This window comes from Ochotona curzoniae, unplaced genomic scaffold (genome assembly GCF_017591425.1).
Source record: "Ochotona curzoniae isolate NIBS_2020 unplaced genomic scaffold, NIBS_Ocur_1.0 contig_899, whole genome shotgun sequence".
NCBI lineage: Eukaryota > Metazoa > Chordata > Mammalia > Lagomorpha > Ochotonidae > Ochotona > Ochotona curzoniae.
This window is the reverse complement of record NW_024466605.1, coordinates 6,064,509-6,086,152: the sequence shown is the minus strand read 5'-3', so window position 1 is coordinate 6,086,152 and position 21,644 is coordinate 6,064,509. Positions and strand designations below refer to the sequence as shown.

The 21,644-nt window shown below is 38.4% G+C and overlaps 1 protein-coding gene across 10 annotated transcripts in view; it reads left to right on the top strand.

Annotated features, from left to right (window-relative positions):
• The window catches only part of NRG1 (neuregulin 1), a 1,043,202-nt gene that overhangs the window by 1,003,683 nt on the left and 17,875 nt on the right, over window positions 1-21,644 (top strand). For 7 of the 10 annotated variants that reach the window (XM_040994206.1, XM_040994211.1, XM_040994207.1 and 4 more), the window contains 2 exons: window positions 3,408-3,537; window positions 18,253-18,311. In XM_040994206.1, the coding sequence (XP_040850140.1) occupies window positions 3,408-3,537; window positions 18,253-18,311 (189 nt within the window). Of the gene's footprint in view, window positions 1-3,407; window positions 3,538-17,632; window positions 17,701-18,252; window positions 18,312-21,644 lie in introns of all 10 variants that reach the window. The other 3 variants (XM_040994212.1, XM_040994208.1, XM_040994214.1) reach the window with 1 other exon arrangement.

The following is a 21,644-nucleotide window of genomic DNA, read 5'->3' as shown; positions in this document are numbered from 1 at the left end:
TTTTCTTTCTTTCCTCTTTTTTTTTTAAAAAAATAAACATTTGCTTCTTTTATTCGAAAGGCAAAGTTTACAGAGGGGAGGAGAGCGAGAGAGATCCATTCATTGCATCATTACCCTGAGGGATGCAAGGACAGGAGTGGGGCTGTACTGAAGCTAGGAGTATCTTCAGTGTCTTCAGGACCTGGGCTGTCCTCCATTGTCTTATCAGGTGCACTAGGAGGGACCTCGGTCTGAATTGCAGCAGGTGGGACCTGAACCAATACCCACAAAGGATCCTGGCGCCACAGGCGCCAATGTGCTATATAATAATGCCAGCCTTGAGAATCCTCTCTTGTGTGTCTATGAAACCTTTAGGTTTGCCTTTAATAAAATTTCTCTCCTACTCCATTCTGAAAGAATGTTGTTTGCATAGTTTGTTGTAAAACCTGCTGTATCCGTTTCACTACTTCCTGGCAGTTACCAAATGGAAACTGACTTGGTGATACAATGTGTGTAAGCCAAATACAGAGGATATCAATACAACATATAGGCCTGAATGGATGGCTTGTGCACTGAGTTCAGCCAAGACGCATGAAAGGAAAACTGTAAAAAATCTGAAGGGTGTTAGAGTAGCATCTCCACCTAGGATCATGGAATTGCTGCCACTGATTTCGCTTGGTTCACACTGGCATCACCTGGGAGTTCATGACCCCTTTACAGTTCATGATCATGTTTTGATTGCACTGCTGCTAAAACACAAGAGTAATAAATACCATAGCCCATGATTGTGTGAGAAAGTTGATAATGTCATTCAAAGAATTTTACTAGTAAACATCCTATTATTAGTTGCCAGTAATGGCCCAAGAACTTTCCAGAGTAGTGTGTCAGAGCTTGGTACTTTTGGATAGCATGAAAAAGATTGGCTGACGCCAAGAGCCAGGAATTCTGTCTTGATCTAACATATGGGTGGTATGGGGTCCACATACATGGACCATGTTCTGCTGCTTGCCTGGGTGCATTTGCAGGGATCTGGATCTGAAGCAGAGCAGCTGGAATTTGAACCAATGCACATATCGGATGATGTCATCTTAACCAACCTGGTCAAATTGCCAGGTCTTATTTGTAATTTTAATCTTCATTTAATAAAGATTATTTACAAAATTGGTGTGAGGAATGACATGACGGCTCTGTCTCTTCTACCTCTACTTTGATGATCATTTTACAATGTGTATAGAATTTCTGCACATGTGTGTTGGGTGGGCGGCTTGTGTTGGTGTTGTTTTTCGTGAAAGCCTCAGGACCTGTGTTAAGTCTGTGCAGCATTTGTAGCTCAGCTTGGGTGATGGGAAATCCTTAAGAACCTGTCAGGGATTCAGACACACTAGGGTCTGCAGGCGGTTGGAGTCCTCTGCAGAAATGTGTAGTGACAGCACGCTGCAGGTGGTCCGTTTTGCAGTGTTCAAGGGCCAGGAAGGACACCCTGCCCAATTTGTCATTCCTTGGAATCCTGTCAGCAGTCAAAAGCCTCAAGCACAAAACCTTGAACGGTGGAGGCAACTTCCTTTCTGATATTTTTTGGAAGCAATTGTCTTGGATGAATGTATTACTGCATAGCATATAATGAAACATGTGTTCACCCAAAATATAATATTATGTTAAAATTAGATGCTGTGGGAAATAGAGAAACGGCCGCTCTGTGTTTTTACAGACAAAGAGAAGTGGGTTTCATTTCCCTCTTTCTGATAAAGTTGTTAAAGGATAACTGATAATAGATAGTAAAATCTCTCGTCTCCTCACAACACAGATTGGAAAAATTGGAAAATGGACTCAGTTGTCGTGTTCAATAGCAGATTCAGGAACAGTGTCTTTGAAATCCCCAGATCTCCACGGTCATGCTTTTTATCTGATTGAAAAGTACAGTATGAGGGTTCTTCCGTGCCCACTAGAATGCTGCCTCTGCGCTTTTATCTAGATTATAGGTTACTCTGCAAAAACTCCTAGAAGAGTATAAACTATCCCTGTTTCTATATGGGAAAATGGAGTGTCCTGGTTGGTGGTTTAGTGACTTGCTCAAGGACGCAACGCTAGCAGGAGATGCAATGTGAACCAGCTGTATCACCAAAACCCCAGTTGCTTGGACTGGAAGTCATGCCCTGAACACTGAAAATGGTCCATAGACATGTATTTCCTTTCAGTAAGAAGCAAGAAAACTTGTCTAAAATGGATATTTTTTTCCTGAAAGATTAAATAAGATCCTCGCTGAGTTGACTTGGGTTTTGCTTTTCATCCTAATTATATGAGTGATAAACATTTTGAACGAGACCTGTTTGCATTGGCCTGGCCACTGTCCGTAGTGTTTTGAGTGGTGTTCAGGTGGGGAGAGGTTCCTGAGACTAAATGTTCTTAAAAGCTCAGTTTGGGTTTTGGCTTCACGGACTCCATACACCCAGCAGTGAGGGCTCATGTTCAACTTCACTTCCACCTACCTATGACGTTGAATCTGTAAATATGAACATTTTCACTGAATGATGCTGCAAGCCCAAATGAAGTTCAATTTCACCCCCTAATTCTAAATAAAAAAAAAGTTTATAGTACTTTATTTGACCATCTCAGAAAAATAGAACTGTCTTTGCATTTTCTCAAAAGTCATCTAAGAGTGTTCTTCTGAGTAAGAACTATAATAGATTAGAAACGGAACAGAATAGTTTCCACTCTATATGTGAGTTTGTTTTGAATTATAAATCCTTAATTTGAAATAGATAAATCACCTGATAATTTTCTTTCCCATTCACCATGTCTAAAAATGAAACATTCTATACATTCTATACATGTAAGGTGTAATTTCCAACGTGAGTAATAATATTACCAGTTAGTCGCCGTTGGAAGCTGACATGCAGATTGAGCTGCATTGACGTATGCTCAGACCAATACCTTTGAGTCTTCCTGGAAAATGCATTTTTCTTAATGACATTAGAGCTTTACTTTTCCAGCTACCTTAGAGGATATAATATTGGTTCTAAAAGTGAGCCTTTTCCCTATTTAATTATACTTAAATTAACTATGCAATTGCTTATGACTTTATGCTTTTACTCCACAAAACTACTTCAAAAAGTTCAGGGAAGAGTAGAATTATACACATATATGCTTAGTGTGTTGCAATTTTTTAAAAAGAATATCTGCATTTCTTGTCTACTTTTAAAATTCTGCATTGTCTTTTGTCTATTACATGAATTTCTAAGTGTCCTTCTGTTTAATTACCCATTTAATTACCCACCTGATAGTACTTAACTTCTCTGCTATTGTTTGAGAGTTTAGTGAAGTTCAGTCTACATAATATGAACTCTTTCATCTAAGAGAATTTAAGAGTCAAGTCTGCTTAAAAGGAGGATGATAGATGTAAACCTTCCTCTCTTTAATCTCTTCTGCAGCTACGTCCACATCTACCACCGGGACAAGCCACCTGGTCAAGTGTGCAGAAAAGGAGAAAACTTTCTGTGTGAACGGAGGCGAGTGCTTCATGGTGAAAGACCTTTCGAATCCGTCAAGATACTTGTGCAAGTAAGGAAAGACATCCTCTGTGGGCCTCACATCCATATCTGTCGATTTGTGTCTCATGTTGCACCATTTGCTTTTTCCGATTTCGTTGCATCCTGTTGAATAATGCTTGTTTTATTTTTGTAGAGTTTTTTTGGAACATACTTAATGGCATTTATCACTCCTGTGTTTTATGCAGAATTGGTTTTTGCTCGTTTCAGTGCATGTGGGTTTTATTGTTTGGTTTGGTTTGGTTTGGTTTTTTGGCCTTCATATTTATAATGTTGCTTTTGTTGTGGTTTTCGTCATCTTACTGAAAATGAGTTGTGCAAATTTCAGGAAGGGCTATAATCTTTGATACCTACTTCTCTATCCAGTGCATGAATTAAGCTGTGAGAGGATGTTCCTTCCTTATCGCAGTGATCACTTGCAGATGAATAGTTCAACTAAGAAACATGGAAGATTATTGACATGGCTTACACTTGGAAATCTATTATTGTTTCTTAAGTATTTTTGAAAATACACTTAGGATTGATATTCCTGGTGGTAGGAAAGCAGATGGCTTATATTTGGAAAAGCATTTACTGTGTGTAGCCTTGTCGCATATAGAAGGTGGTATTGTTTGACACACTGCTGTTGTCTATAGCTACACTGTAATGACCCTTTCTGGAGTAGCTGCTGCAGTATTAGAGTATCAGATTCTCTCTTAGTAGGCAGCATAAAAACAAGGACACTGATGGAATACTAAATATTTAAACCTGTGGTAAAAATCTGTATGTTCATTAAAACAGATGTATTTATTGTGCCAAGAATTTCATGTCTACTGTTGACCTTATTCTGTAGCTGGTGTGTGGATTCACAATTTGATGTGAGTAAAAGATGTTTAATATTTTATTGAAATGTTGAAAAACACACATTGATTCTCTGATGACCAATGACTGTGTCCCGAAAGCAAGATGTTTCAAAGGCAGTTCCTTTAAAAATATAGAGTCAAAGATCTAACGAATCTTACAAGCATTCCACAAAGGGAAATGCAGTGTATACACTGGCACAAAGTAACAGTGCTTATCCAAAAGCATGAAGAATCATTTAATCATAAACATTGTCACTTGTTCTAAAATATCAGTTTGTGACTTGGCTGTTGATAAGGAAGCTCAAGTCTGTTAGTGGTAGTTGTCTTAATGAAAAGAACAATTAGAAAAAATTAAATGGCATAAGAAATAGCAAGGCTACTTTCCTTTTACATTTTACAAATAGCATACAATGCTTATGAGGCAGTTCTAAGAAAGTTTTCATTTTTTTTTTTGGAGTAATGAAGTGTTATCATCCAAATTTTGAGTCATCACAAGTAAAGATACCATTGATATCTTATTTATTTATTTGATAGAGTCAGGCTGGGAGTTCTGTTTTACCTCACAGATGCTGGCAACATGCAGGGCTGCATCAGACTAAAACCAAGAGCTTGATACTCAGGCTAGGGCTTCCAGCTGCTGGAACCCTCACCTGCTGAATCCTAGGGTGCCTATCAGCAGGAAGTTAGATTAACCAGAGGAGCTGAGAGCCAGGCACTCCAATATAAGAAGCAGACATTCCAGCATCTATTTTACCATTAGGCCAGGCACTTCCTGCAAAATTTGCATTTTGCAGCAAATGTTTTACGTTACCAGAGGAGCGGTTGAGATTGAACTTCCATGCCATGAGTATCACGGGGCCTCGTGGCTGTGACTTCATGCCCTTCATTCTCCTCTGGAGGAGAAACCGCGCCAGTGGCGTTGGTGATGAGCTAGCTGATGTTACCAGTGATGGCAGAAACTTTCAAAAGTATATGTCTGTTAGAAGGAATAAGGACTAGGAAAGAAAAGGCGAGAATGCTCGTTTCTAGCTAAACTCCTCTTTTGTGAAAAAGGAACAAATAATGGTAAGTCCCTAAATAGTTACATGTTATAGTCTTCTAAAACTTCTACTACTCAAATTCAAAACGAATTTGAAGGAAGGGGGGAAAAAAACTATTCCTTTAGGATATGAATGATGTCATGTGACTGAACTTATTGTTTAGAAACAAATTAGTGTTTTGATCATTGAAATAGTCAAACCTGTCTGTCAGCTATAGAATAAAAGCCTGTCACTTTTAGGCTTTATTCTGATGATTTGCAGTGAATACAGCCCAGTTGGGACACCCTAATCCATCACAGTGAATGGGGATAGATAAATTATATAGTTTTCTATAAAGATGATCAAAATAAGAAATAGCAGAAGCTAAAAATTATCTTTTTATGAGATTCACTTGTTCTATGCAGAAACTTTGTTATTCTTTCCTAATCTTAGGCATAGAATGCATTTGTGTTTTCATTACTTTCTCTGAAAGACCCCCCCCAAAGTTCTTTCAATTTATCCCATTTATAAGCAATTTGTAGCCATGTTATCTTTATCTCTTACTTTACTTCTTTAGGAAAACAGCTGAGACGGCTGTATTTTAATTATAATAATGAAACAGGATCATTTTTCATCATGGCCTTTGCAGAGATTTACAAGCTGTGTGAGTGTGTGTGATGGTTTCTCAATACCTCCAAGGAGCTAGTCCAGCCATTTTCCACATATTAATTTCAGCCATTCTGTAGGCCTCCCACATCCTACACAAAACTCGTAATCACATAAGTGCTGTTCATTTGTCCCGTTTTGGTATTGTGCCAACAACTGTAATTTTTCCTCACCCACACAGTTTCTCATTAAATTTTAACCCGATTGGGGCAGGGGGCGCGAATTTGCTCTATTTATTAAAATATTGAAGTGCAGTGTATATTGATCTCTTAATAATTATCAAGGTAAGACAATCTGAATGAGCACCATACCCCTCAAGTTAGTTAGCTAGAGGATTACACACACACACCTTCTAGGTCTCAGAAAATTGCATCATTTTTTAGGTTTTCTTGGTAATTAGAATCTTTTAAATATATGTTAGAAATTATTGCTGGATCTTATTAGAAATAAAAGCTCAGATTTTATTTTGAGAACAAGTTTTCCAGCTTTTGGACCATGACCTCATGGGTCTGTCAAAGCATGCCAATACCTTGAGGGAAGGATGAAAATATATTTAACCTAAAAATACTCCATCTCTCTCTCTCTTTTTTTTTCTTGCTGTTAAATGAAAGTATTTTTTAAATCCCTCTTTTAAAAACATCTATGGCTTTTTAAAAAGTCACAACTCAGAATTTTAACAAAGGGACATAATACGCCATGACTTACAATAATATATTGTTCACAAGGCCACTTGAATAGAAACAGAAAACATAAAAATGTTGCATTGGCTCATCATGGCCCTGTCTATGAAGATCGTTCATAGTTTCCATATGGCCCTTCTGTCTAGAGCAAAAACATTGCTGAAGCATGACCCACATCGTTCAAAATCAGCTTTATCCCCGACCCAAGACATGACTCAGAAACACCACAAGCAGAGAAATTTCCAAGTAGTCTCTCTGGTCACCTAATCCACTGTTGTCTTCTTGGGAGTTGGAGTAGATTTTACAGCAAATCTCTTTCGTCTCTGCGTTTAGAACAAGCTGTTCCTTCCAAATGGATTAACCATATAGCAGTTCCACACTTCTCTAAGGAGAGATGTGCTAGCTACTTGGACATCCCCCTGGGAACTGTGTGAGGATGTCAGTGGTGGTTCTTGTCTTTTATGTTTTTCTTCTCTCTACAATAATTTAAAATTTATCCTGGAGGGAAAAAAGTAGCTGCTATTCCAGATTATATAAACACAGGAAAAGAATCATTCTGTTTTTTTTTTTTTACCCCCTGATGCTCTGTGTAGTCATGTGATTCAAAGAAACAAGATGATTTTGAACATGAAATTGTCCAGATTTTCCTCTTTACCTCCCTTCTTTGTCTTGAATGAGTTTAATCATATCTGCTCTTCTAAGTAACTTCAGTAGGGAACTATTTAAAAGATATTAAAGGGGATTGCTATCAAAATTGTTATATTTGTGGCTGTGTTTATAGATCTGAGAGCTATCCAGACGTGGCTTCATCATGTGGGGATTAGAACTTCAACCACCAAGTTTGATGAACAGGCTAGAGTCCTTCCATTTCAACTTTCTGAGTAATGTGTTTATAGCAGAGTTAATATATTCTCCAAATTTTTTCTCAGGGAGTCATTCGAATTGAATGAGTCCATTTCTGCTAGAGTACTTTTTTTTTACTTTGGGGAAATAAGATTTTCCCCCTCTTTTAATAAGAAACAAATGATGGTATTATTTTCTCTTTGTAGACACTAGAAAAATAACTCCAGCTATCTTATCGAACTGTGCTGTCCTGCTTAACCTGGATTTTTTCATTTTATTTTAAGCAACAATTTTTATATGTTTTGCTAAGCCCGCCAGCTAGCATTAATACTTTCCAGTTGATAGGGGCACTTTGTGTCTATGATCATTAGCTTCTTTATCTGAAGAAACAAAAAGTAAGGAAACTAACATGAAGGGGTGGTGCTGTCAATGGATTTTTAATGATTGCATAAGCTTAATATTTGTGAAACCAGTTAGGCCCTTCTTGTCTTAGATATTATTTTAAGACACAATTATAAGAAACGTGTAACTATAGGAGATAAAATCACAACAAATATGTTATAGTGAGTTAAGCTCAGTAAGTGTTATCTAATTAACAATTTGTACTTGGTTTGTGTCAGGCATTTTAAAGCCACAGATCTTGGATCTTTGGGATAAAAAAGCAAAATATTTGAAATGGCAAATCAGTGACAATTAGTATATTCCCATTGTTACAACGTGACTGTTAGGGTAGTGAAAATCTAAAGAAGGGAAAGACTGGGCTAAGTTAAAAGGACGTTTATAAGCAGGGCCATCAAGTAAGGAGTACTTCTTCTGTGTCAACCAAGGATACTGGTTGGATCTTTATTCTGTCACTGTGGCCAGTAGCTCTGATTTAGGGACTAGAGTGAACAAGCAAGAAACCTATGAATTCTGAAGGCCAGGAGGAGGACTTTGGTCATTGTGAGAGTTGGCAGGGACCCATAGGAACTTCTGGGACAGGAAAGTGGTACCATGAATATAGCAGATATTTAGGGAGGAAGAATATGTACTTGGGGTTGAGAAATTTAACTACCAGGTAAAGTAAAAAGGAAAAGAGATTCCAGCCAGAGTTAAGGGTTTATAAACTACTGGTATAATGATGATCATAATAACATCATATTTACTAGGAATGGATTGAGTTCAAATGATCAAGGGGTGATAATTCCAAACCATATAGTTGGGTCCTGCAGCCCTGTCATGTTGGCTTTAGAAGGAGAGATGTGGTTCGGAGACATTGGGTGAGAACAGCATCCAGTCCATGAGAACACACTGCTAGCTCTGCTCCAATTCCTGCTCTGAAAGGACTTGTTTCTCAGAATGTGTGTTACCTTTGGCCTTGACCACTTCTCTGTTCTTGAATGTTGTGACATTACACAGACTGCAGACACAGGTGGATCCTTGTGGATCTAGGTGCTGAGTTCCTCAGACAACCATTGCGCCTTCCCTTTGAGAAATCTCATGGATCTAGAATCCTGCTCTTTGCTTGTAAGGGATTTGTTAGCTCAATGTGAGCTTGACTCACCTTGGTAGATTGAAGGAAGCCCTTTTGTTTTTGTAGGAATCGCTTTAGATTCCGTTTTGCCTAAGATCAGGTGCAGTGCTGAGCAAGCCATTCTTGCTTCCTTCACTCCTAAATGTGTGGAGCGCCTAAGAGAATGGACCAGTAACAAAATCATACTTGTATACCTTGTGGAGTCCATAGGCTACCAAGAATAGCAGTTATGTTTCAAGTATTCATTTAATGATAAATTGCAGATATGCAAAACGCTGTGAAAGAATGTGTAAGGAACTGAGAGAATGTACAGTAAGGACCTGAATTAGTCAAAGGCAGAGCTCTATGGGAAAGAAAGCTGTGCAGTTACTACCTTAGACTGCCAAAAGTGCACACTTTGGAAATATTTATATGGAATGAACCAAAGTATCATTTACATGTTTTATCATTAAACAAGGCTGAAACCCCTCTGAATCTGAGCAGTTTGAGCCAGCAAGGAAGCATCATCCTGTAGGGAGGGAGACAAAGACAAATCAGCAGCCCATGTGTCATTGTGTCACAGTGACGCAGAGATGTCAGAGACGTGAATTGATCCCATATCCGATGAAACTGTTTGACCCCCAATTAGGGATACATCATACAGAGTAAACACTGGCCAGGGCTTTGGTCTGCAGCTGAACACTGCAGAACAAGCTGTGCAAACAGAGCTTTAGGAAGGGCACGAAGGTTCAAACGAGGAGGAGTTAATTCATAAACACTGCCACCCTCACAACTGGGATTGTATATCCTAGACACTGAAAAACAACATCTGAGGGCTGAGATGACTTCATTTTTTTTCTCAATGTTTACTCAGGAGTCCAGAGAGGCCCTTTCTATATGGATCCTGTTATCTCATGGATTGAAAGCTAGTCCCCAGTTAATAATAAAAAAGAAGAAAGGAGAGAGAGAGAGAAGCTGACCAGAGATGGGAGGTATAGGCTGGATCTGAAGGGAACATTATTGGAACATCTTATACTTAATATTTTCTTTAATGATGTTGAAGAGAGCATTCTCTTGGGGCAATAAATGTCTTTTGCAGATGATGCTGTAAAGAACACTAAAATACAAATTAGAAAAGCATACACAGACGTCAAGAAATTTCACTCAAAGGTAGATAACAAAATGATGTTCATCTTGGAAAAAATGCAGACTAATAGTAACAATACACTTGGGAAAGAATAATCTACAATACAGATACTCCGCCAGTGAGTGGGCGAGTTCTGGCCAGAATGTTGAGCCAGCTCAGGGTAAGAAAAGTCAGGGTTTGCAATGTGATACTGTAGGAAAGCAGACCAGCACAGTTTGTGCTGCGTCTGTACAGAGAGAGAAAAAGGTCTTGGTGCTTAATGCTTCAAACCCGCCCGTATCCCTCCATATGTATTCATTGTCATGTCCAACGTTTGATCTTTGTAAGGATTGGCAGCAAGCAAGTCATTTTAATGGTGCATGTTGCAGAAGGGAATATCACCACTGGCACTGAGGAAGAAAAAAGATGATAGGATTCCTCTTCTTTAGACAAAAAAAAAAAAACTCTTAATATTATTCAAGCATTTTATTGTAGGCTACTGATCAAAGCAGAAGTTGTTAATTATGGATTTTATCTTCATTTTGTCTGGACAAAGGAGGGCCTGAAAGGAAAGTGAAACTAAGGAAGGAAGGAAGGAAGGAAGGAAGGAAGGAAGGAAAGAAGGAAGGAAGGATAAAAAAGTTATCTAATGACGATTTATAAATGGTGATGTATAATCAGTATTTTATAAAAGTAGCCATGCCTAAAAAGCTGAAAATTTACTAGACTGTTGGATATCTTTGACTATGTCTTGTTTCTATGCCTTCCAAAAATCAGGAGGTGATTTATTAGAATAAAAGGCATGAAATTGTTTCCAAAGTACATGCATGTGTAAGTTTTCTCATTGCAAGAATGTCTGATTATTAACAATGTATTATAGTTAAGAACAGTTTTTATAATAAGCTGTTAGGTCCATTGTTTAATGGATGTATTTACGTGTACAAACTATGGTTAGAAGGTATAGAAAACTCAATTGAAGCTGCTTAGCGGCTGAAGGAAGTTTCAGATCATGCATGTAAAGATATAACACTGACTACATCATACATGCTTTCACTGGGATAAAGTAGAATTATAAATTCATGTATGTACAATGTTCACGAACCCCCAACATTGAAACTATTTCATCTGGGTCTGTGTCAGAGACCATGAGATGGAGATACTCCAAAAACCTCATTTAAATGCCCCTGAAATATAGGCCTGTTTCAGTGCCCACATTTTTGAAATCCACGCATCTGAGAGGATTTTCAGAAAGTTCATGGGCCCGGCGCGGTGGCGCAAGTGGTTAAAGGTCCTCGCCTCGCACGCCCGGGATCCCATATGGGCGCCGGTTCTAGTCCCGGCAGCCCCGCTTCCCTTCCAGCTCCCTGCCTGTGGCCTGGGAAAGCAGTCGAGGACAGCCCAAAGCTTTGGGAACCTGCACCCGCGTGGGAGACCCGGAAGAGGCTCCTGGCTTCGGATCGGCATAGTATCGGCCTGTTGCGCTCACTTGGGGAGTGAATCATCGGACGGAAGATCTTCCTCTCTGTCTCTCCTCTCTGTATATCCGCCTTTCCAATGAAAAAAATAATAAAAATAAATCTTAAAAAAAAAAAAAAAAAAAAGAAAGTTCATGGAGAACCAGAGCCACAAAAAACTATACATCGATTTCAATATATTTCCTAATAAAATAAATGTCTTTCAATGTCATTTTCCACAGTTTCAAAATTTTCTTGTATTTTAATAAATGCTGCTCAAGGACAAGTGAAGGAGTTCCACCAGCCACCCCCCAAAATATAGCTTTTTATTTTGCAGGTGTTGGACAGAAATCTTAGTAGTTCTGCATAACTGAGTCCTAGGTAAACTGATATTTCAATATCTAAGACTTAAATTTGACATAATAGACTAGCTTAAAAATCATAGAGCCTCTTCCAAATTAAAAATAGGTGTTAAGATTTTATTGGAGAGAAGCACTCTTTAAGAAAGGTATTGGGAGTTTCTATAAAAAAAAAATGGGGAGGTTCAGAGTAGTGTCCCATAAACCATAGAAGGCAGGATCCAACACTGGCCTTTACTTGGCAAATCAGTCAACTGCTTAAAAGTCTCTGATACCATCTTTTCTAGAACACTACAGTGGAATTTTCTCTTAGGTTCAGTTTAACCAACATTTGGTGCCAGGTCCTGTGCTAAGCATTAGAAGCATCAACTATGCCCCATGTGATAGCATAGCGGTTGAAGTCCTCGCCTTGAGTGTGGCAGGATCCCATATGGTCACCGGTTCTAATCCTGGCACCTCCACTACTCATCCAGCTCCCTGCCTGTGGCCTGGGAAAGCAGTGGAGGATGGCCCAAGAACATGGAGAACAAATATAGACCCAGGACTGGCCTGTTAGGAGTGAATAGAGAATATTTAGCTTCATAGTTAAATATGTTAAAGGCATCCCTCACATTGGGATACCTGAGTTCCACACGATCCTCTGCTCCTGACTCCAGCTTCCTGAACTGTCGATTGTGGGAGACGTGGTGATGGCTCAGAGAGCTGAGCTCCTGCCATTCCATGGGAGACCTGAACTGCATTCTCAGCGTCTGGCTTGGACCTGCCCTCATCCCAGTGTTCAAGTATTTAAAGAATGAACCAGCAGATGGGACCATTCTCTCTCGCTCTCGCTCTCTCTCTCTCTCTGTCTCTGCCTCACCCTCAGGGACCCCCAATCACAAATAAATCACTAAAAGCTTTAAAAGATTTATTTGTTTGAAACACAAACTTTTATATAGAAAAAGGGAGGGGGAAAGAGGTCTCCCATCCGCTGGTTCATTCCGTGGATGACTGCAAAGGCCAGAGCTGAGCAGGTACAAAGCCGGGAGCCATGGCACTTCTGGATCTCCCACACGGGTGCCCAGGCACTTGGAGCATCCTCCCCTGCTTTCCCAGTCCCGTTAATAGGCAGGTGCATAGGAAATAGAGCATCCAGGACTAGAACCAGTGGTGATATATGAGATGCTGCATCACACGTAATAGTTTACTCCACTATGCTAACAATGCTTGTCCCTAAATAAATAAACAGTTTTTTTTTGTAAAAGGATTTCCATGTCTTAATCTGACCAATGGAATGAAATAGTACACTTTTGAAACTGCAGCAGGTGCTTGATTATTCCGCAAATTCTTAGATTCTTTCGAGAAATAATATGCTTAGAGTTTGCCCAGACCCAGGCCAAAACACATTGTTGAAAATTGGATTAAATTTACCATATTTTTACCTTCTGGGAAAGTGATAAATTAAAAACATATCATGCAGCACTCGTAATAGAAATTTGCCAAAAGCCAGAGAGTCTCCCTACGCTATTCAAAATTATCCTGTAGAATAGTTTCCTTTGCATATGCTTTCCCCACAAGCAGTGCAGTGGGCAGGTACTTATGCCGACTGCCTCAGCCAGTTTCTGCTTCCAGCTGTCTGCTTTGGCAACAACTCTAGATGTCTATGAAAGTTACATAACGATTCAGTTGCTGACACTTGAATTGCTGCAGTATTTACATGTGTTTTTAGTTCTATGATTGCTTTAAAATACATTCCATCAAAATGATTTTTTTTTAAGTGCTTGACTTCTCAGTCCCTAAATAATCCATTATGAAGAAAAGGTGTTGGGGTTTTCTAACAGTGATTTCATGTGTCATTGTGAGTATTAATTTCCAGAACTTTTCTAGTAAAGTGGACATTAAAAAAAAAAAGAGCAGGATGTCATTCAATTGAAGGGCAGAGAGATTGAGAGAGAGAGAGAGTGAGAGAGAGAGAGAGATAGAGCAAGAGACCTGCAATCCTGTGCTTCATTCTGTGAACACCTGCAACATGCAGGGCTGGGTCAGGCGTAGTCCAGGAGCTGGACACTGATTCCGGTTTCAAAGGTGAATGACAGAGAGGCAACAGGGATGGCTCTAGTCACTGAGTCCTGTCACTCACCTTTGAAACCTGAATGGAGTGCCCAGCTCCTGAGCTAAGCCTGACCCAGCCCGGCATGTTGCAGCCTAACTTCAAGCCCTGTGCATTAACTGGACGCCAGAGTCGGGTGGAATCAGGGCTTGAAACTAGGCACTCAAACAAGGGCTACAAGTGCCCCGGGTGGTGGCATTTGCTCTTCCAAATGCTGTGCCCGACAGAGATCCTCAGTGAAGCCCCTTCATTTTATCACTGAGGAGCCTGAAGCCCACTCTGTACATTCAAATGACTTACCCGTGTGCAGCCAACAGCATAATGTGGTTCCAGAATGGTGGGCTGCAATGTCCTTATTCTTAGTTCAGGGCCACTTCCGTCTTGAATTTTAATGTGCGTACAGCTTTTTTGGGGATCTTGCTGAAATGAAGATTCTTGTCCACAAGTTCTAGACCTGGTACCTGAGATCCAGAATCTATGAATAAGCTCTAAGGAGATGAAAATGCCGATGGTCCAGGGACCACACTTTGAGTAATCACGGGGCTTCGTAACATCATGAAATAATGTTAAGCAAACTCCTCTCCCAAGTGGAGGTGAATGTTAGCAAAAGAGTGATTTCAGTTCAGATATAGCTGATAATTAAAAAAAAAAAACAACCTATAAACCTTGAATAGTACTAGTGTCATTGTATCAAATATTGTTTATGATCTTATAATAGAATAAGCTACCATTCCATAATCCTAGATTCTTAGAAAATCATAAAGATTAGAAAAAATATTGGACAAGATTTTTTTATCTCATTCATGTAACATGTCCTTTGATCATCAAACTGGCATATTAGATACTTAAATGACAATTTCTGGTAAAAGCACTCCTTCTCTTAAGGGAATCACATTTATTCAGCTATTTCTTGATTTTATAATGAATAAAATCCAATAAATGGATATTTGTCACCTTAAGTGGTCTGTCTCTCTTCTTCTCACATACACATACACCAACTTACTCAAAGACTTTGCATTATATTTTCTACATGAAATAAACTGATTATGGTGTGCTCAATATTTGATTTTTATCAGGAATGTAGCAAGTAAGATAAAATCATTCTGTACAGCATAGCATTCATTCTGGAATTGTGTATTTAGTAAAGAATAGGTCTATATAGGTTTATAGTCTTGATTCAGGAACAAATAGACAAGTTTGTTAAATATTTATTTTATTTTTATTGGAAAGTCAGATATACAGAAAGGAGACACAGAGAGGAAGATCTTCTTTCTATTGATTCACTCCCTAAGTGACTGCAGTGGCTGGAGCTGCACCGATCCGAAGCCAGGAGCCAGCACCTCTTCCAGGTCTCCCACGCAGGTGCAGGGTCCCAAGGCTTTGGATCATCCTTGACTGCTTTCCCAGGCCACAAACAGGGAGCTGGATGGAAAGTGGAGCAGCCAAAATTAGAACTGTTGCCCATATGGGATCCTGGCATATGCAAGGTGAACAGTTTAACCACTAGGCTACTGTGCTGGGCTAAAATAGACAAATTCAAACCCCGTATCTTCAGAAATTATTTTATCAAGCAAATTATATGGAAAAATCACATTCTTTGCTTTATTTCCTAAGACAATGTAATATGAAAGTGTCACTATGCTCCTAAATCTGTATTAGGGAATGTGTGAATTTTTTTACTAAAGAAAATTTAAAAAGAAAGAAACAATCTTGACTCAAACTTTCAAGTCATAAAACTTTATAAACCTATTCTTAACATTTTATTTCAGGACTTCTTAAACTTAGAAAGTAAAACTTGTGAGGTAGTAAAACAGAGAGTTCCTCATTCACTAATTTCTTTAAGTAAAGTCTCTTTTATTTCTTGCAACAAAAGTATTCTGCAGAAAAACAATTTACATCAAAAAGTTTCATTTTAAAAATTTTGTTTAGTTATTTGACAATGGCCAGAGAGAAAGAATTTCCATCTGCTGGTTGCCTCCCCAAAAACTGAGAGCCAGAAATTCAGTCGAGGTCCTCTATAAGGGTAGCAGCCCAATTGCAGAAGACCCCATCACTGCTGCCTTGGTCCCATGAGCAGGAAGCTGGAGCTGGGGCTGAGCCCAGGTACTGTCACAAGGAATGCCCGCATCTTAACTGATGTCTTAGAAAAGGGTTTGTAGATGAGTTGGAAAATGCGATTTCAATGCAAGATGCTTGTTCTTTAAGTTTATTGATATTAATTGTTAGTCATCATGATTATACTGATATTTACACAAATTCTCTTACAGCACAAAGTCTGGAACTGCTAGTCTTTGATTCTGTAGCCAGTGGGAGAATTACATGTGCCAAAACTCACTTGATAACATTTTTGGCATTTAGCTTGGTCTGAAGGGAGAGAAATCATCTCAGTAACTGATAAAAGCAGATGGTTTTATTTTCATTTTTTGATGTCAGAAAGTACTTGTTTAATCTGGAGAAGAGTCCTGTGAAAATGAATAGGTTCATATATGTTATCAGAGCTGATTTATATTAGGGTGCTTTGCATGATGGTTTCTATGCAAATGAGCTATTAACAAAAATTATGACTGTGGGTGTTGAACATTCAGATAAAGATATTTTTTATTTGTATTATTTGCTTGTTAGAACCTTTTGATGATCTACTTATTACTACATGATCCTAGATAAAACTAGTCAAACCAAAAATGCTAAATTCCTGAACTGAGAGCAACAAATAGAGCAATTTTAAAGGACTTTCCTGTTTTAGCAACCATTGCGTGATCTTACAAAGAGCAAAATATGAAGATTCTAGACACCTGATAGGTATATGTATAAGTGAGCAAAAGATAAATTTTTATGTCATTTCCATATAGATTTTACCTTAAATGCAATGTGATATCTATTGAATATATCCGTAGAGAAGTAATTTCTGAATTTAAAAAAAAGATCTTTGATGGGGTGATTGGATTAGCACATTGTTACCTGCTTCTCCCTAATATCTTTCAGTGTTAAAAATAAGACTTATATGAAGTCTTAAAAAATAATAAAGCAGGGTTTATTACTTTTCTTGCAATTACTATAGCACAATAATCCTTGACTTTTAATTGTTTGGACATTTAACTTTCAATGTATGCAATACTTATGAAACAAAAGTATATATATGTATATATATACACTTAATATAGACTACTGTATATGAAAAAGCTCAAGATCACTTCGTAATAAAAGGTATGGAAAGACCCACGTAAGCTCTACCCAAACCCAGATATTTCACATGGTAAGACTCAATGACAGCTGCTTGTGCCTTGTCACCCCAATTCGACTTTCAACCTCACTGTAGTTAAATCCCAGCTAACTAATCTTTCTGAAGACTGAAGCATACAACAGCAGCAAAAATGTGTAACCGAAAGCTTTCATGGTTTTCTGCGAGTGTGGTCTTTTCTTTGTGTTGTTCAGGACCAGGTCATTTTTAGGACTCTTCATATTCCATAGGACGAAAATTGCCAGTCTGAAAGTTCAGTGTCTTTAGCATTCTATTGCTTATCACGTTTTTGCCCTTTAGGTGCCAACCTGGATTCACTGGAGCAAGATGTACTGAGAATGTGCCCATGAAAGTCCAAAACCAAGAAAGTATGTTAAAATAATCTGAAACTCGCTTTCTCCCCCAAACTACAGCAACAATCACTGCCAACTTGGTGCTTTGATACCTCGGTTGTAACTGATCCCTTTTGTCCTAATGATGGTTTGATCACTCAGGGCATAAGCCTAATTCCATATGATCTCATTAACCACATGGTTGGCAAAATGTTACAAAGCTGGTTGAGGATGCTCTCAACCAAGGCAGGCAAGCCAGCCAACAAGACATTTCCTTCCCAGATTTTTGACCAATACGATCACGTGGAAGACTGAGATGATTTCATTTTAAGTGGCTTTTTAAAAACAAAGACAGTCAGTTAACAATGCGGAGAACTTTTCGTTATACCCGCCCATGATGTTTTATTCTTGACCATCTGGGGGACGTGCCAGAGTCTAAAAGCCATCATTAGGACGAGGAGTCAGTTCCAAAGGGTGAACCCACCAAGTTCAGTCAGATGACACTGAAGGAGCTTCTTTCTAGCATATATTCACCTCTTCTCTTTTTCTCTGTTTTTTCTACCATTGTTTTTTTGTTTCTTCTCTCAGGTGCCCAAATGAGTTTACTGGTGATCGCTGCCAAAACTACGTAATGGCCAGCTTCTACAGTACGTCCACTCCCTTTCTGTCTCTGCCTGAATAGGAGCATGCGCAGTCGGTGCCGCTTCCTTGTCGCTGCATCTCCCCTCAGATTCCACCTAGCGCTAGATGTCTGACCAGGTCTAATGTTGACTGCCTCTGCCTGTCGCATGAGAACATTAACAAACGCGATTTGTATTACCTCCTCTGTTCGTAACTAGTTGGCTCTGAGACACTGGTAGGAGGGTGAGGCTCCAGATGTTTCTGAAGTTGATGTGGCATAATGTGCTATGAAGTGAGAGTCCAATGAGCGGAGAAATGATAATAAAGGCATTGAAAAGTCTCACTGTTATTGATCAAAATAAAATCATTCCGCTGAACAGTCCAGCTTCTTTATCCCAATGATGGCATCCTGAGAAGGATGTGGTTAAGCTGTAACTAATATGCACTTGAAGTGATGGTAAGTTAATCTTGGTTCAGAATGTGTTATTTATAACAAATAAACAAAATAAAATGAGTACAGATGTTTCTCTTCATTAAGCGAACAGTTTGCATGTAGGTATATATTTTAGAAAGCACTGGTGAGGAAAATTAAAAGCAAACATTTCACAGCAAATGAGATATCCTCACTTCTATTTATATTGCCTGGGGAATGAGTAATTTAGAACCAGTTCACACAGTAATTTTCTTATGCTAACATTCACTATCAGAAGTATTTCTTCATGTTACAAAGGTACTTGTAGGAGAAAACAGTATTTTAAAAAAAAACGTTGAAACATAGCAATTCAGTTCTAGAATATCTGTTTTGCTATGCAGACCTTAGGAGATTCGAAGGAATTACTGCGATTTGTGAAACTTTAAGCATCTTGACTAAAAGATCCAGTTCACGAGGTATATAACTGCTTCACTGATCTTTGCATTGTCATTTTTTTGTGAACTGAGATTACAGCTTTTGATTCTAAAACTTTCAAAGCATTGCATTGTAAGATGGATTTCATACAGTTACTCATTTAGATTAAGAGCTGGTACATTTTTTTTGTTCTGTATAGGTTCAGACAGCAAGTATCTTAGAGTTTACCATGGTACCAGCACTGTCAGCTACTCAACTCAACCACAACAGTGCGAAGCAGCCACAAGCAAAATGCATTAACTGATTTGCATGGCTGTGTTCCATAAAAATCTGTATTTACACAGCAGGCAGTTGGCTGGGCTGGTCAAACCGCTGATTAGACTACTTTATGTAGTAAATCTACATGAGAAACAACAATCCAAACTGGCTGTTTGGGGAGCCTAAAAGAATCCGAGATTTACCTTTGTTCTGATATCCTTGCTATGCAAAGAGCAAGGTTCCATAACTCGTGTTAACTGTTGTAGAAAGTCACCAAAATATATAGAAGGCATCGGAGGGAGATGAGGTCCATAAAACTCCATCATCTGCTTAGTTGAAGTGAGACCTGTTGTCTATCCACATAAGCCATAGATCCTGCCAGATTGCTTCCTGTTATTAAAAGAAATTGATAAATCGCCACTGCTAACTTTCCAAGTACAGTCTTTAATCACAAATGTTTAGATAATACGCATTACCAGACAGAATTATTCTTTACCACTGTATGAAATTAAATTTTTTGAAAGTGTGTAGGATGAAAAGTAAAAATAGAATAGGAAAATAGAATTTTATTTAAGACATGAAGGACGTTTTTAGAAATGTGTTTATATTCAGAAAACATATTCAGCAAATCTTTATGATTGCCTAAATATAGAATAATGTTTTTAGAATGTCATGAAATTTCTGGGCATATAAGTTCTTAGGTAAAGCTTCATTGTTCATTTGAAGCAATGTTGGTGCACTATACAAGGGAAGCCTTGAGAATGAAGGTATTTCCTTGAGTACTAGTGCAATTAGATTTGACAGTAGTCAACTGGTTTTTCAAACGATTTTTACTTTCATAGGATAACATGAGAAATAAGTATCTGTGATGTCCCCGATATGACTTCTAAGATAAATTCTTTAGGAAGCTCTCAGTGACACTTTTGGAAAATATCCAGAAAATTGTCACTTTTATTAAACCTAATTTCATGAGAATTAATAAAAATACTTATGAGCAAATATATGCAATGACTTTGCATCATTGATCATTTGTGGAAGACCAGTAGCTTCCAGTCAGAAAGTGTTTTTCCAGTATGGGCTAATCCAGTTAGCTTTTTCTTTTTCTCTTGAGATTTATTTATTCAAAAGGCAGAATTACAGTGATGGAGAATCTTTGATCTGATGACTTACTCCCCAAATGGCTGCAGCGTCCTGGCGGATGGAACCTGAAGGTTCATCCAGGTCTTCTGTGTGGGTACAGGAACCCAACCACTTGGGCCACCTTCTGCAGCTTTCCTAGGCTGTTAGCAGAGAGCTAGCCAGGAAGGGAGGCAGCCAGAAGAGGAATGCAACTTATTATGGGATGCTGATGGCTCTTAAATGGGATGCTGACATTGCAGGTGGCAATTTAATGCACTGTGCCACAACACTGGCCCAAATTTTCTAACCTCCATGTCTTACATTCTTAATTTTCATCTCTTAAAGCCCCTACATATGAGGCAGGAAAATAACATTTTGTGCGAACTTAATGTTCAAAGAGCAGTGAAGGCTGAAACGAAGATGTTGCTACAACAGTCTTCTTTGAAATTTGTTTTTAGCCATGAAGTCTATAAAACATAAATTTTTAAGGATGAGGCCAGTCCCAAGATTCATAGACAAACATTTCAAACTTACAAACCACATTTGCAATTAAAAAAATAGCATTCTAAAAGAATGTACAGTTGTTTTTAAAGAAAATTATTAGCTAAGATTGGATACAGGGATTCTTTTTAGAATGCCCTCTGGGGCATTTCTTGATGTATGAAAACTGATTTAAAATATGAAAGAAATGAGCAAATGTATATTTGATAAGGCAGCTATTTGCTTTGAACTATAACATATTTATAAGACTTTCTAGGAAAATACTGTCAAGCTTAGTCAGCTTTAAATTTGACCTCTGCTGACACAGAATTCCTTGTAGAAAGGAGTATGTTCATCAATACATGGTATATACACAGAGAGAGAGAGGGAAAGAGAGAGAGAGAGAGAGAGAGAGAGAGAGAGAGTGTTTGTGTGTGTGTTCTGACAATCCATAAGTGATTTACAGACTTTATGGAAGAAAAGGATAAAATATCCATAGCCTCCATGATCAGAGGCAATGAGGAGTAAACATTGTACACAAGCTAATATTTAATAAAGAGCTAATTATTGAATAGCTTATTGAATATTTAGAAAGAATGCCATTTTAGAGCTCTTAGGCACATTTTCAAGATGAATAAACAGTTTTCCAAAAGTG